The 15729-nt window shown below is 39.1% G+C and overlaps 2 protein-coding genes across 2 annotated transcripts in view; one reads left to right on the forward strand and one right to left on the reverse strand.

Annotated features, from left to right (window-relative positions):
• The window catches only part of aopep (aminopeptidase O (putative)), an 85805-nt gene extending 82804 nt beyond the window's left edge, over positions 1-3001 (forward strand). Inside the window, exon 18 of the mRNA XM_059336501.1 lies at positions 2175-3001. The gene's annotated coding sequence lies outside the window, so the exon portion shown is untranslated. The remainder of the gene's footprint in view (positions 1-2174) is intronic.
• Positions 3002-3016: 15 nt separating this feature from the next.
• Positions 3017-15729, reverse strand: part of fancc (FA complementation group C) — a 90145-nt gene continuing 77432 nt past the window's right edge. Inside the window, exons 9-15 of the mRNA XM_059336502.1 lie at positions 13596-13651; positions 13354-13453; positions 11825-11900; positions 9732-9843; positions 6834-7008; positions 5936-6148; positions 3017-4520 (exon numbers count right to left, since the gene is read on the reverse strand). Coding sequence (XP_059192485.1) covers positions 4281-4520; positions 5936-6148; positions 6834-7008; positions 9732-9843; positions 11825-11900; positions 13354-13453; positions 13596-13651 — 972 coding nt within the window. The 3' untranslated portion in view covers positions 3017-4280. The remainder of the gene's footprint in view (positions 4521-5935; positions 6149-6833; positions 7009-9731; positions 9844-11824; positions 11901-13353; positions 13454-13595; positions 13652-15729) is intronic.

Consider the following 15729-nt stretch of genomic DNA (forward strand, 5'->3'; position numbering starts at 1 on the left):
GTGACAGATGGCTGGAAAAGTATTTTAGTACTGCTCTGCCCATTTTTGGCAATCAGAATATGAGGCGTGAGGAAGTATTATAGCGCTCTATATTCACAACGACAAAATGGCGACTAAACGAGGACAGATGTGTGAATTAGAAATGAGGGCCATGTGGAGCCTGCCATTTTTAGACCTATATTTAGGGCCTGTTAAAAGAGTAATGACCATCAAAGGCCTGTAAAAGAGAGGAATTGCCATCAGAGCCCATATCTAAAAGGTGATTTATTACACTCTAATGGGAGGGAAATGGTGCTCTGCACATCAAAGGACAAAGCAACATTGTGTAAAGACACCGAAAATAAACGTATATGGGGCCCACACCACCCACACCGTCTTCTCTTGACGCAACTAGAATTAACCAATTGTCTCTTCAATATCAAGTATATTTTAGTGAGTTGTTGCATTTATTTTTTTAAAGTGTAAATGGGCAACTTTTTCTATTTTAAGTGATGCAGTATGTATGCATGCTTCTTGCAGAAGGTGGTGGAATGTGATTTTGATGGATTTATAGTTGGGTTTTTATGATCAGACTCCTGAAATAGTCTGAAAGCCTTTTATGCCAACAATGTACCAATCATTTTGGATAGCTCCAACCAACCAGCAGCGGTCTTGCTGACACTGCGGTGGAGGTTTCTACCGTGTCAACCACACCTTTCAGCAGCTTGTGAAATCCAACAATCTCAGAGTTTAAATGAACCTACAGTAGTGTGGTTTCTTGTGGGTTTGGCAATGCGGAACGCTGCTTGACACGCAGTCTGAGCTGGCATTGCTTTTTGGTTCATTACAGTCAAAAAAAAAAAAAGAAGTATGTGTTCATAGCTTGCCAGTGCTTCGTGAGAAAGAGAGAAAAGAGATTTGGACTTGGCTTCCTGTGCCTACTGAGCTGATAATCAGTCCTATACAACCACTGGCTCAGTTCAGCAGGAACAGGAGTCCAGTCCACTCACCACAGAACCACAAGCCAACACGAGTACTGGCCTCAACCGACGTCCAACAAATTATACAAGTTTTCACACTGCATCTGCATAAGTGTCTGATGAATTGAGCTATTTTTTAGGAGAACATCTATAACGTCATGCATTTAAGGGAGTGTTTCAGTTACTGATACATCAGTTAGGCCTAGCTTATTGCAGATATATATGTGTGTGTGTGTGTGTGTATATATACACAAATATATACATATATATGTGTGTGTGTATATATATCTGCAATAATAATATGTATTGCAGAGATGATTTGTCAATTAAACAATTATTTCATTGCCTAGAAAATTAATAAATAAATTCCAAGAATTTTTGATAATTAATAAAACTTTGATGTAAGGATTTCATCTGTTTTATGTGACTGTAGGTTGGATATATTTTAACTGTTGGACTCACAAAACATGCAATTGAAGAAGATTGAGATTGGGTTTCTGGGAAATGTTTATATTTGCTATTTGTTTTGGGCTGCAACTAACAATTACATAAATTATTGATTAATTTGCCAATTAGCTTATTGATGAACTGATTAATCATTTGTTAATAAAATATCAGAAAATAGTGAAAAACGTCCTAGAGTCCAAGGTGATGTTTTTAAATGGTATGCGTGCTTTGACCTACATTGAAGCATGAATTATTTGCTTTTTTGCTTAAAAAATTACATTACATTACATTAAATTACATAACATTTCATCATCAATAATATAATCAATTCATTTTCTGTCAATAAACACAACTCGAATAATCGAGTAAGCCCTAATTTTATACATATTAGCATAAATATTATTACAGCAAAGATGTTTGCAGTTCAATGCTAGAAATAGTGTTGGCATTACATAGTTTGTCCACCAGAGGGCACATTTTTTAATCACTAAATTTTATTTATGAGACGCTTATCAAAAACTATACTAGTAGATCCGTTTTTTAAATGGTTTCAAAATTCAAATACTGGCATGTGACTCCAAAACTCAGTATCGGATGGGTTCCTTATTTTCAGCCAAACAACATTTGGATTATTTATCTTGACTGAACGTGCACAGTAATCAGTGTTTGCCCTCACATCAGGTAGCCACCAACAGAACAGCCAGAGGACTGTAGATGTCTACCGAATGTTCTGTTCTGCTCTAATCCGAATGTATCTTTCTCTTCCAGGTTGCAGACTACAGAAGGAGATGACAGGAGTTTGGCACTCGGGGCTTACGAGGGTCCGGCGCTCACCTCCTCTTCCTCTGTAGGAGTGGGGACGCTGCAGAATCGCTCAGCAGTGTGAACACCAGAAGGCTGCGCTCGTACGCCACAGCCAAGGCCAACTGGCGAGGTTTAGAGCACAGCAGTTCTGTCCATTCAATTCAAGAAATAACTGGTGTGTGTGTGACCAATAACAATACAAGCTGTTCCTCGAGAGATGCCATGTTGTTGACTACAGTGTTGTTGTGGTAAGAGAGAAAAATTACATAATTTCACATTTTCGTTTTGAGAGATATTGAGGTGGATGGAGACACTGCACATCCATCCATGTTTAAGAACCTGAGCTGCTGTGTTTAGGTTAGTTTCTGTGTGTGCAGGTGGGAGTTCATGTCTGTTTAGTCTGAAGCCATGATCTGGTTCTTAGACAGGAAATACTTTCAGTGGAGACACATTTTTATACATAACAAATTACTTCACTCTGGCCAGTAATGACACCGGAAAATATACAACCTCTCGGGGCATTTCTATATGTGTAAATGATGGTTTTGTAACGGCTGTGCCAACAAATAATAATGATAAACCTGTTTTTGTCTTTGTTTTTTTTTAAGGGATTTATTTTTATATGTTCCTGTTAAATAAAATGTTTTCACAAAAAAATGCATTAGTTTTTTAAATCTTATTCCATCAACGAAGAAGCAAAACCTGAATATCATTTAATACCCTGTGCCTATTATACTGATTTTATATGTAACTAGGTATGAATAGCATTGAATTTCATAGACATCTGTATAACTAAATTAGCTACGCATGTGTGTTATATGTCTTAGTGAAATCCAAGTATACTTTTCTATTCACTAATCCAGTAAAGAAAATTGGATGTTAGATTTCTGTATTAAACATGGGTTCCTGCACAAACAATGTATTACTGTGTGATACTACACTACAGTGTTTGTTGCATTGACTGCAATAACACCAGCTTTCTATTCTTGTCAAATAAAGAGAGATCTATTTGACTGATCCTTTCTTGTTAGAAAGGTGACAGCAGTCCACTTTACCTGACCAACTTATTACAATCCAATCTTATGTTAAACACAAAAGAAAGTGGTAGCATCCATGATATGACATACTTATTTAGCTAAATTGCATAGCAAAAGCATTAAACTGATCTTTATTAATATGACCTCATCTGCTACAAAAGAACTCCAGTAATTACTACAATCTTTCACCCACTTTTTGCTTGTAATAGTGGAAAAGAAATACGCACACAAATCACACATTACAAGTACATCTTGTACCAAATTGAAACCAAAACATCAATCATCCAGCATGACGCCAGACAGTGAGTCATTTTGCTTAGACGGCACAAGAAATGTAAATATACAAAATGCATTTGTTTACATGTCTGTCCAGCTTCGACAACAGTCAATCAGTAGTCATAAAGCATGTGATGTAGAAGCACAAGCATAGTATTCTCAAATGTCTGGCTCCAGTGGTAATTTTAAATGTCTGCATTTAAAATTATGAATCAAACACAAAAGGACAGAGAGCTATTTTCCATCTTAATAAATAATGCAGTGATAGAAAATGCACGCAGAGAAAGACATTACATTAAATTATTTACATTTTATTGTATATTCAGTACTGTGTCAATTTGTTTTTCATATAAAAATATTTAAATACAAACAATATTTGTCTAAAGATAACTGGCGTGTGGTTTTCCTGTCCTCAAAACCTAAATGTCTTTTAATCAGCGTGTATACCGTGAAGGATTTATGTTGTGAGACAATTATATGAGTGGGGGGACTCGGACACGTTGTACGAGCTGCTCCTTCTTTGCAGTGTGATCTGTCACTGCTCAAGTGTCCTTGTGGGCCTTGTAGTTGTGTTATGTGTGTGTGCGTATAATTGTAGCCTCTCCGCATAATCTGTCCTTGCTGTGCTGTTTTGACACACTGCTGTCATCGCAACCGCAGCATATCTACACAAGAATGTGGCTATTTGTCATTCTGCAAAGGTGTGCTGAAAAAACCCCAAGCTGAGGATGAACTCACTGCTGTGTGGTTCTGTGCATTAATGTGTGTGTGTGTATGCGCCCTCACCTGCTCTAGAGTGTGTGTGTGTGTGTGTGGGCGCTTGGTTCTCAGCAGGGCTCTGTGCTGAATGCATATGTGTTAGTGTGTTTTGAAGTGCCTCGATCCTCAGATGAACTCTGTTATCGTCGCTTGATAAGCAGCTTCCTTCACTCAGTCTGAGCTCCAGTGAGCTGAGAACACACGCTGCTTCATCAACCAGACCAGACCGACCCACCACCTGGACTCACACACATACACAGGCAGAAGTGAGACAAGTAATTGATCATATAACATTCAACAGCACAGTATATAATTCTTGTATTCAACAGGGATGTACCGATCTGGTACTGATATCAAATACTGGGCAGATACTGACTGAGAGAATTAAATTGACCAGCCCCATTGTCAATGACACCCAATCCAGCTATGTTTATGTACAACACCTATTCCAAAAATGTTGTGACACTGTGTAAAAAGTAAATACAATAGAATGATCATTTTCTAAACATATATTCAATTGAAAACTGTATAAAGACAATATATTTAACCTATTAAAAGATAAGGGTAGGCAGATGGTTAGACTAAAAAACTGATTGATTCTGTTTAAGCCACATGCTAAACAACTGCAGAAAGTGGAAGATATCACCTTTCAAATGAAGCATCATACATGCATTTTGGCCTTACAGTTCTTTTTATTATAAGTTTGACTCTGTTAAAGTTTGGCTCAAGTTTTTTCTTGTCTAAGCATAACCCTCCCCCTACAACTAAACCTACCCAGGCAGGTTAATGTTTAAACTTGTTTTATGTATGTTTTACACAGCATTCCAACTTCAGGGTTGTACTATATACATTATATACTAGAATTTTAATTCCTGTTCAAGTTTTGACCAATTTGTTGCAGCATTTAAAGGTTTACGCTTGAATTGTAATTCTTGTTCATTTTTAAGGTTGTTTTTTTTTGCACGATTTATCACACTGATAATTATCAACAGTTTAGTAAAGGGATGTCTTTTACAAGCCTAAAGTTGCCTTAAACATAGAAGAATGATCCCACTCACTTCCACACAGTGAAGCATACAGCTTTTTAAATAAACACTGGTTTTGGATCAGTACCCAAAGCCCTGGTATTGGTATCGTGACTGAAGAAGTAAGATCTGTGCATCCTTAACATTCGACATCCAAAAATCTAACTTAGGTGTACATGAAATTATAGATTTGGGAATTTTTTAAAAACCACACATTTATCTCTAAGAATCAAAATCAAAGATCATTCAGTAATATCTAATATTTAAAGCAGAATTCAACTTATGTGTAGCCTGTTCTGGCATAAACCACCTAATTTGTGTATTTTAATGTTGCATTTTTGAAACATATTATAGAGGTTATACTCTGCTGAGAGTATGCTGAGAAAGATGATGTGATACAGGCAAAAGCTCCAGAAAAGCAATAAAGTGGTGTTTTTTTTTGTCCACTGCTGTTTTCAAAGTGAAAAATGATCATCCAGTGTCAAGTATTTACAAGTTATTTTGTAGTAGAACAAAATGTACGATGAGTCATGTTGTGCATGACTGTCTGACCATGGGATGTGTGGAACACGAATTAGGACATGACTGAAAACAGATTTGGGGGGAAGAAAACAGATCGTTTCCTCACCGTCTGTAAAATCTCTGTTGATCTGCTCAGTGGGTGTTGGGAGAAAACAGCGAAGTTGGCTAAGAGGCTGAGGATCAATAATGGAGACGGTGATGGTTGCTGAGGTCTTGATGACAGCAGAGTGACCAAAGACTGCAGGTGGTCCACAGGGACAGGACGAGCTGCGACCATGAACAGGGAGTGAGTGTGGGTCCATGCTTCTTTGGCATGTACCTGGAAACATAGATCACATGATTAATTCATGGCCAGCCGGCGGATGTTTATATATAGCTCACACTGGAATCAAGAGGCATTACTTTAAGTATCTTTTCTGCAAATAAAAATCAATATATTAGTAATTCACAAATGATGAACACAGACGACCCCATGCGAGTTGATCGTAAGATCGTAATAATGGCGACGACAGTGAGTCTCCCAGGGTTATGAGAGGAGGCGGACAAACAGGAGACAGAGAGATGAAACCCGGGCCAGCTGGCCAGACACTCACTGAGAAATCAATACTACATCACCCTTTTCACCCGGCTCCCCTCCCTCATCTGTGTCTCTCTCTTCACCACTGTCTCATTCCCTGCCCCTCAGATCATCCATAATTTATTCTTTAATGTGATATTCTTCTTTCTCTGTATTTGTTCTGTGGCCTTCAACGACAACACATCTTCCTACAGCGAATAACAGACCGTCCACTTCGTTATGTTGTTGAGTTTTATAGACAGCCTATATGAGATCACATCCACGCCGCTTTTTTATCTTGTCGTATCAAAAACAAAAGCTAAAAGCATGTCGATAAACCTTGTTGTTCTTAACCATTTAGCTACAGCAGTGTTGCCAATGCAGGAGCTACAGGAGATATATCCTCTGGGGACTATGAATGCACCATGAAAAACTAGATACATCTTACCAGCTGTTGTGCTCTGTGGTGCCCCCTATTGGTGGGGTGGTGGTAGAAGGTCAGCAGCCACAGGAGGGCGCCACAGTCCTCAGACCCTGATGTCACCAGCAAGTTGACTGCCACCTGCACCCAGTGGGCACACTGAACCAGCAGGAACCAGGCCTCAAACACTTTGTGGAGCCCCCTACAGGACAGGAGCAGAAACAGTGCTCAACACTACAGGTAGAGAGCTGTCCAAACTGTTGCACTACTAGGCATTACGGCTGGGTGGTATTGTTATATACATCGTCTTAATGTCTATCAGATATATTTTTCTATATTGTTTATATCATGCTGTCAAATGACTAACAAACAATTTGCATTTCAACAGTATTTATGTTATTTGGTCTTTGCACATGGAAGCGAAGCATGTTTTGCTGACATGGTGTACAGAGTATATAGATTTGTTACCATGGCTTTCCATAGGGTTATTTCATATAGACTTTATTGAACTACTGAAGGATTGTTCTGTGCAGCCGCTGCAGTCGTGTATGGATAAATGCCACGGCTGCACAACAGAGAACATAATCATATGAGCATGGACTGCAATTAAAAAAAGAACTGAATAATTTATAGCAAAAATCACCAATTATCTTGAGCTGGACAGTTAATTCTTGACCTTGGAGCACTGCAGCATTTTGACAAACTAAAGTCACAAAGTCTGCATACATGTGCCCTTCATCAACAGATGTCCTTCCAAATTTTATATATTTATTTATTTAACAACTTAGCAAAATCACCAATCTACCAATGAAGGCTGCAAGGACGCGATGGCCGAAGATTTTTTTCTGTCAAATCACTTATCTTTTTTCACTTTCAGTTATGCAACGGTGAGTTACAAACAAAGCATTATACTTGAACTTCCAAAGTATATAAGGTTGCAGTGCTATACACAGGTTTAAATATCTATAAACTAAGGTGTTTTGGGTGGTCTAATTTAGTTCCTAAATAGTCTGGCATTTCCCAGCCGCAGTTTTTCCAAGGTATGTGTGTGTGAATATGTATAACTTTCTCCTTCTCCGATTCCTGCCCCAAACTGCTGTTGTAAAATACCACTGATAATTGTCAGCCCAAAAATTCACACCCAAGTGGTTGTCCAAACAATTAAAGAAACTTGGCCATAAAAGAGAGAAAGGAGAGGTATTTTAACACATTTCAACAAATTGCTTATGAAAGGCATCTGTGATGGTGTCTGTGAAAGTTTTCATGAAACTATTTGGTTTCCAGTGCACCACACAAGCCCTCTAATAACAGGCTGTCTGGGGTCATTTACATCACGAAAGCTTTATTAATGAGGCACAACTCTGAGTGGCTGCCAGTAATATTAGTCCTGCCCCCACTGACAGGAACAATGGATGATCAAAGAGAGACAAAGCTTTCATAAAGATCTGATTCTGAGTTAGATAATGAATCTCATCATTTGCTCCCAGTTGTGACATCACCTTGAGGGACGGCTGTGATTTGCTGTTTCAACTGGTGATATTTCATCACATAAAATATTTATATAGCAGTGATGAGCATCAGTTTTGTGCTTTTCTAGCACTTAAGTAACATTTTAAAGTACAAAATCCATCCTAAAGTTTTGTTTTGTCAAATACCACCTCCTTATAATTCATGACCATTTATTTATGTTTTATTTATTCACTCGGTACTGTAAAACATGAAACTATGAAAAATGCAAAGTGAAGCCAACACAGAAGTGCAAGAAACAGCAGTTTCTCTAATGGCCACTAGAGGCTGGCTCCAAAAGTGAGTCAATCCTAATAGAAGTTGATGTTAAAACGCTCAATTTTACAGTGAAAATAAACATATTTAGAGCCTGGTACAAAAAGCGGTTTTAGTCTCTCTAACTAATTTTTCCCATTCAGGAAAACATTATGAGGGTGAATTTTTATATAACTCTTCTTTTAATTATATCAAGGCTTAAAAATATGCATAATTAAGGGTGTGGCCGCTTTGAATAACTGTTAGTCGCAGCCCTAATGGAATAATGAGAGACAGAGGGGAGAGTATCATGCATTACTTTAAAATGTAAAAAGAGTTCAAGATTGCAAGATGGAGAGATAAAGAGACTTTAGGCACAGCAAGAGAGCTGCTACAGAGAGAAACAGAGCCACACAGCTGCAACAAGCAGACTGTAACTTGAAGTAAGAAGAGCAATGAGGATCTCTCTCTCTCTCAAATTTCCCTAATACCATCATTAGGGCTCTCTTCCTCTTCTTCCCCTCTTTCCCCTTGGCTCCCAAACACGAACAGCAGCACCCCTCTGCTGAGCTCTGGCAGCTGCATCTTTGCTCAGAGCAACACAACACACTACTTTCCCACCGCTGGCTCGGAACAATGTTTTGGGAATTTTGCATGGAGCTCCAGAATGGAGCGGTGGTGGGGATAATGAGCCCTGTTAAAAACCGCAGCTGGAGGGTATCAAGTCAGCCGTCTCCATCTCTAGGACATCAACTGCTTTCTGCTTTTTATCTGCATCCTCTATCCTCTTTTTCTCTAAATCCGTACAAACCATGGCGACTCACTCTCTGCTTTTCTCCATTTCATGCTACAGTCGTATGGTGCGTTTTCCTCTGTCCACTTTCTCTGGTTCTTCTTCTGCATTCCTTTTCTCACTCTTATTGGGTTTTCCAACACTTGTTTTCTCGACAGCTCTCTTTCCCAAGCTAATAGCCTCTAATAAACGCTTGGAGGAGCCACACAGTGCACCAGGACCTCTCTGCTGTGATGCAAGGGGAAAATATCTGACTAACCACCCCCTCAACAGCAGCTAATGGAAATAAGAACACCACACAGACACTCAATAGGCTAGTGGAAGCAGACACACATTAACACATTCTCTCTGTGAGCCTTTCTCACTCTAACCTGCTGCTGCTGCTGCTGCTGTCTCCGCTTCCCTCATCTTCCTCCTCTGTCAGTTTCTGTAATGAGCCGCTCAGCCAGTTCAGGTGATGTCTCCAAGCCTCCCGAGGCATCTCTTCAGGAACAGATTCAGATGTACAGACACAATGATTGCTTGCAGCACATACAGTATATGTATTTTTTTGTATTAAAAAAATTAATCCAGCAATCAAATCAGTACTCAAGTAATAGTTCCACATTACAGGAAATACAATTTGTTCGCTTTCGTTTGAAGTGTTAGCTTAAAGATTGATACCGCTTTCATGTCAGTACAGTAAATATGATGCTCCAGTCAGCAGCCTGTGTAGTTAGCTTTGCACAAAGACTGGAAACAGTCAGATATGTATGTCATGTCTGTTTATTCCATACAAATACAACAGGTGGTTGATTTATGGGGGGTCATGTACTGGACTATTTCTTGGTCCAGGCCTGGTGCAGTCACTTCCTGAAGTCTCAACTTCAGAAAACTGACTTCATGAAGCCATTTCTTCAGCCGAAGAAATAATTCCATGATGTTACTCCCCATATAACCACAAGAGCTGGATTATTTTCAATATTTAACTCATTGATTAATTCTTTCATTAGAGAGCTATCGATGCTGGGAGGCCGATTGTGTTATTTTTGGACAGAGCCAGGCTAGTTGTTTCCTCCTGTTTCCAGTCTTTATGCTAAGCTATGCTAACCAGCTGCTGGCAGTAGCTTTGTATTTGCTGTACAGACATGAGAGTGATCTCAATTTTCTCCTCTGACTAGGATAGGCGGAGTTCCCAAAATGTCCAATTATTCTTATGTTGCAGAAAACTTCAAAATCAAAGATTTGGAGGGTGACACAAATCTATTTTGCCTGTAAAACAGCTTTAATAGACAACGTGCCAAATAACAAGCACAAGTATTTTCCAAGCAGACGTGGATCAGTTGCAATCAGTTAATTACTTTTTCCTGTTTTCCAGCTATTATGTTTCAGTGCTTAAAGGGTCAGAGTGGTGTTTGTCACATACTTCATTGTTCTGTTAAAAAGAACTCCGCTACCATGAAGCAAATGGGCTACTAACCCCACGAGTGACACTTCAGGTTGACAAGCAAACTTTAACAAGTATTTCAAATGCTTTGATATCTTGATCCACATCTTCCCCTCAGGCTATGTTTTAACAATGCCATGCTAAGTCTTAATTTATAACTTTTTCAGAGGAAGCACACACACGATAAAACCTAAAATCTTCAGAGTTTCTTTTCAGAGTCCCATTTCCATTCAGTCTTAGGTGAAAAATTGCCCTTCACCAAACACTCTCTCACACACAGACACACAGACACACAGACACACAGACACACACACACACACACACACACACAGACACACACACACACACACACACACACACACACACACACACACACACACACACACACACACACACACACACACACACACACACACACACACAGTAATAATTAACTCTGAGTTCTGGCTGGGCTCCAGTGTGTCCCTAAATGGCTCCATTCATGTAAAATCATTCCTGCCTACAGGCCAGTCTGGGCACACACTGATAAGCGCTGCTCCACTGTGCCCCTGCACTCACCTACCGTGCATCCGTTCAATATTAAAGATTCCCATATATAAACACTGGTAATATACATATTCAGTATAGATCATTATAGATTCTTCTTAATGAGAAGAATAATTTGATGCATTACTGCGTTTGTGTAAGCCAATCTATATTTTCAGTGATTCACAATAATGTATCTTGTGCAAAACAGGTAACATTAAACTTCTGTATAGGTTTCCTATGAGTAAGGACACTAACCATGAGTAATGGCACAATAACATCTGCTCCACATTATTTTATATTTGACATAAAACACTGAACACGGTTGTTAAATAACTAGAATTGATTCGCAAAAGACACAAGAGCCCATTCACACTGCAGCAGGAAAACTCTGTTGACACACAGTTAAAGAATACCCGAATAGACTTTTTCTCACAATATGGGGTTTTGTCTATTGTTTCATAGTGAAATAACCAGACACACACATGGATGAGTGTGTACGTAGACACTGACCTGATGACAGGGTCAAGAGAGGAGTCAGCAGACTCTGAGGTGACTGTGGGAACAAGGCCTTCAAAGAGACACTCGTCTGAAACCACAAAAAGCACACATTTTCCTGAGCTTCATAAATGTAAATCATATTTACCTTGAACCCATACATCACTGTGCTCTGAAAGCCTGAAAAATGACATTTTGAATGGGAGTCTGTGTAACTGTGATACAGTAGGTGCTAATGTGTAATGTAGCGTGTAATAGGTAGCGTTTAGTGCAGTGTGACTACAGCCATTAAAGCCGAGTCCACTGTAAATGCACTGTAGCACTGCCATCTACTGGTTAATAGAGGTGAAAAGGAGTTAAGCTAGATTCACAAAACCGTGTAGCAGGTGATACATCACACCTACATTTTAACAGATATGTTTACTGGCTTTTTGGCAGTCAAAGGCGACATGTGAGAGCTAAATTATTCGCTACAGTCAGACATGATGTATTGATGGCGATCACTTATCATCACACTCATATAGTGTCTTTACACTTTGCCTTAGGCAAAGTGTAAAGCTCTTTGGATAAAAGCGCTATAGAAGTGCAGTCCACTTACCATTTACCATATCTGAGGGAATCTGAGAGTTTTAGCAAAAGTACATAGTGACACATTACGCTCACAGTGGTTTCCACACATTGAAGGTACTTTATTTGTTCAAAGTTATTACCCTCAAATTGATGATTTAAAAGCGATTTGCATTCATTGTCTGCAAGGCAGAGGTGTGAACCGTGGTGTGTAGTGTGAGCAGCGAGCTCCCGGCTGGAGATCAAGTGATAATGATGTGGAGGATTCATCAAATGTTAAGTGATTTCGCCTGCAGAGGGAAGGTAATTGTTCATCGCCCCGTGTGTGCATCTTAGCCTGCAGCATAAAAGTAACCATCCTTTTTTTCCCCCCGGCAAAGTTGGTAGATAAGAGTAATTAGACATCTGTTGCAAACTTTAGAGTTTATCACAACCCTTAAATACCAAAGTTATCAGTTCAAACTGCAGCATCTTCATATAAACAGTTGTCTCTGCAGTTTGTAACCATAGCAGACATCAATATTTTGGATTTAATCACCTGTTTCTGTCGAGAAGAAGGTCTCTGACCAAAAGTTTGTAAATTAAAAAGATCTTTGCATAGATTCGAGTGTGCAGATTGTTTTTTTTAAACTTGGAATTCGTCAGCTTCAAAACTCTTTGATTTTGCATAGATTTTCTGTCCCTCCACACAATGATCAATGCATGAAACTTTCAAAATTCTAATATTAATTAAATGTAAAATCTTTTAAAAAAAACTTCAGCTGTAAGGATCAGTTGATTGATTGATTTGACATTAAAAGTATCACAATAATTCAGCACAGTACAAATATGTATTAGTTTCAACTTTTCAAATGTGATAATTTGAAGAATTAAAAGAAAGATTAATTCATAATGAAAATAATTGTTAGTTGCAGCCCAAAAAGGCACATATATTTAGGTCAGACTTTGGGATCTGCTGTTGAGAAGTCGAAGCTCACCTGATGCTGCAGCAGTGCAAGTTCCCTGAGGAAACAGCTTGTAAAGGTTTGGATGAGATACTTAACAGACTCATTCCCTTCAGCTTGCTTAAGGATGGACCTGTCGGATACACAAACATCTATGGCGTACTCTGTTGGCACTTGTTGAGGTGTTGCAACAAACATACACTGATTGATGTTACAAAACATTCAAACACACACACAAGCACCACAACAACCTAAAACAACACAGCAGCTCTCACCTGAAGATGTCGTTTACAACCAGGAACATAGAGCAGTGCTGAGCACAGGCTTTAGGCTGAAACACACAAAAAACACAATTCAGACACAAAGTCTTTAAAACCATGCTGCTCCATAGATACTAAAATCCTACAATTACAACCCAGAGAGCATAGTAGCAGTTGATGATAACCGCATGACAAAACCTGCCTTATTACTTTATAACTTAAACACACAATATGTCATTTTCTGCTGGTATGGGTCTCTCAATCAAAACAATAACAAAACAATACATTTGGTGACATCTTCAAGTAGCCTGTGATCACAGGAGTTGTTGCCTTTACCACCTTTGTAGTCACCTTCTCCCAGTTAGGATTTCTTCTTTGCTCATCATTCAGCAGGTTTTTACCAAGAGCCCACTTATTGGCAGAGGCTTTCTCCTCTCAAAAACAAACAAGCCCAGTGAATAAAATCTGATAAAGCAGTTTCACTCTAAAAATGTGAAACAATGTTAACATTAGCTCAACTCTTTTCTCTGATAACGTAAAAAATAAATAAGTCATATGAATAAAATCCTTCAAGCAATATATATAGTTAAAAACAACCAAGATCTAATGAGTATCGTAAAAATGTGGCTTAAAATGGTTAAAAAGCAATTTATGACAGCTTCTAGCAGACAACTATAACACAGAAACATGACAAAAATACAGATTTCGCTGGGTTGGAAAAATGTGAAAAAATGTAGGTAAAAAACTCAACAAAATATATAACACAGGTCTAGTCTTTTTGAGACATTTTAGTGTTGAATAATTACATAATTTCAAGAACTCACAAGTGTCAACCACAGAATTGACCACTGGGTGTCACGGTTGCCTCATCTACAAACTCCATTGAGCCACAGTGCCTCTCTGTTCTCACTCTGTCCCCATTAACCACTTAGTTCCCCACTCTGTCAGTTCTTCCTTCACACACCCACACACAAATACACACACTTACACTCTCATCTCTGCCTAATGCACACTCATCATGTGTTTTAGATTTAACACATTCTAAAACGCCCCAGCGCAAACATTTAACAGCTGTACTGTTCATGTCTGCCTCTCTCTACATGTTTATATATCTTCACTATCCCCTAATTATTCGCCCCAACACTCTTATATAGGGACATGCGCTCCACTTTAGGGAGACTATATGTAGTCCACCTTTCAGGCTGGAATACAGAAGTAGAGAATCGCTTATGAGCAAGCTTTCTATTTATTTGACTTAATCACAGCCAATTCAAAGCCTGCCATCTGTGTCAGTAGTTAATAAACTGTATATTACAATTGTTTTAGTACATCAAGGATACCTACAACCTGGTTCTGTAGAAGGATTTTCCCTCCAGTCCAGGCCCACATGTAGAAGCAAAATTGAAAGTGATGCAGTAACAGAACAATTAAAGTCTTAGTGAGGTCAATAAGATCAAACAGCCCCACCCAGTGTATCAATGGTGTCATTACAGCATTCCAACATACAAATCAAGTGCTTTCATCCACAGTTTTGACGTTTCTTTTTGGACCTCACAGACCAGAAGACAGCATTAATCAAAACAACAAAGAGTGCTTCATGTGTAATTGTTTGCGTGGGCATTCTATCCGCAGTATGCGGCATACGGTTTATATGTGTCAGTGTGATTCTCCACATGTGGGTTGCATGCCAGTGTGCATGCATGTGTGCAAACTGTCATGGTTCCCCCTAGTGAAAACAGATGGGGTTTTTTAGCATCCTCCTCCATACCTTACCACTAACACTTCAAGGAGGGTCAATTACAGCACACAACAAACATCCTGTTTTTGGCAGTAAGGCCCAGGAAGTGAGTGTTTATTGTTATTGGTCTGTGTCTCTCACTGGATCACAGAGCGGTGGGACAAGCCAAAACGAGGAATGTGAGCCTAATTTCATGTTTCCCATTTTTGATTGCAGTTTAAACAAGTGAGTGAAAGGGAGGCGAGAGGAGACACAAGCCAGTCTGCTCACACGCCTCTCATTTTTTTTCCGCTCTTCGCTCTTGCACACGTGTACACCAACGGAGCCTCGCGTACACAGACACGCAAGTGCAACACACATCTGACATCTAAACAACCTGAAGGCTCGGGGAAACCTAAACGTATGCCTCCC

Source organism: Centropristis striata, chromosome 7 (genome assembly GCF_030273125.1).
Source record: "Centropristis striata isolate RG_2023a ecotype Rhode Island chromosome 7, C.striata_1.0, whole genome shotgun sequence".
NCBI classification, from domain to species: Eukaryota; Metazoa; Chordata; class Actinopteri; order Perciformes; family Serranidae; genus Centropristis; species Centropristis striata.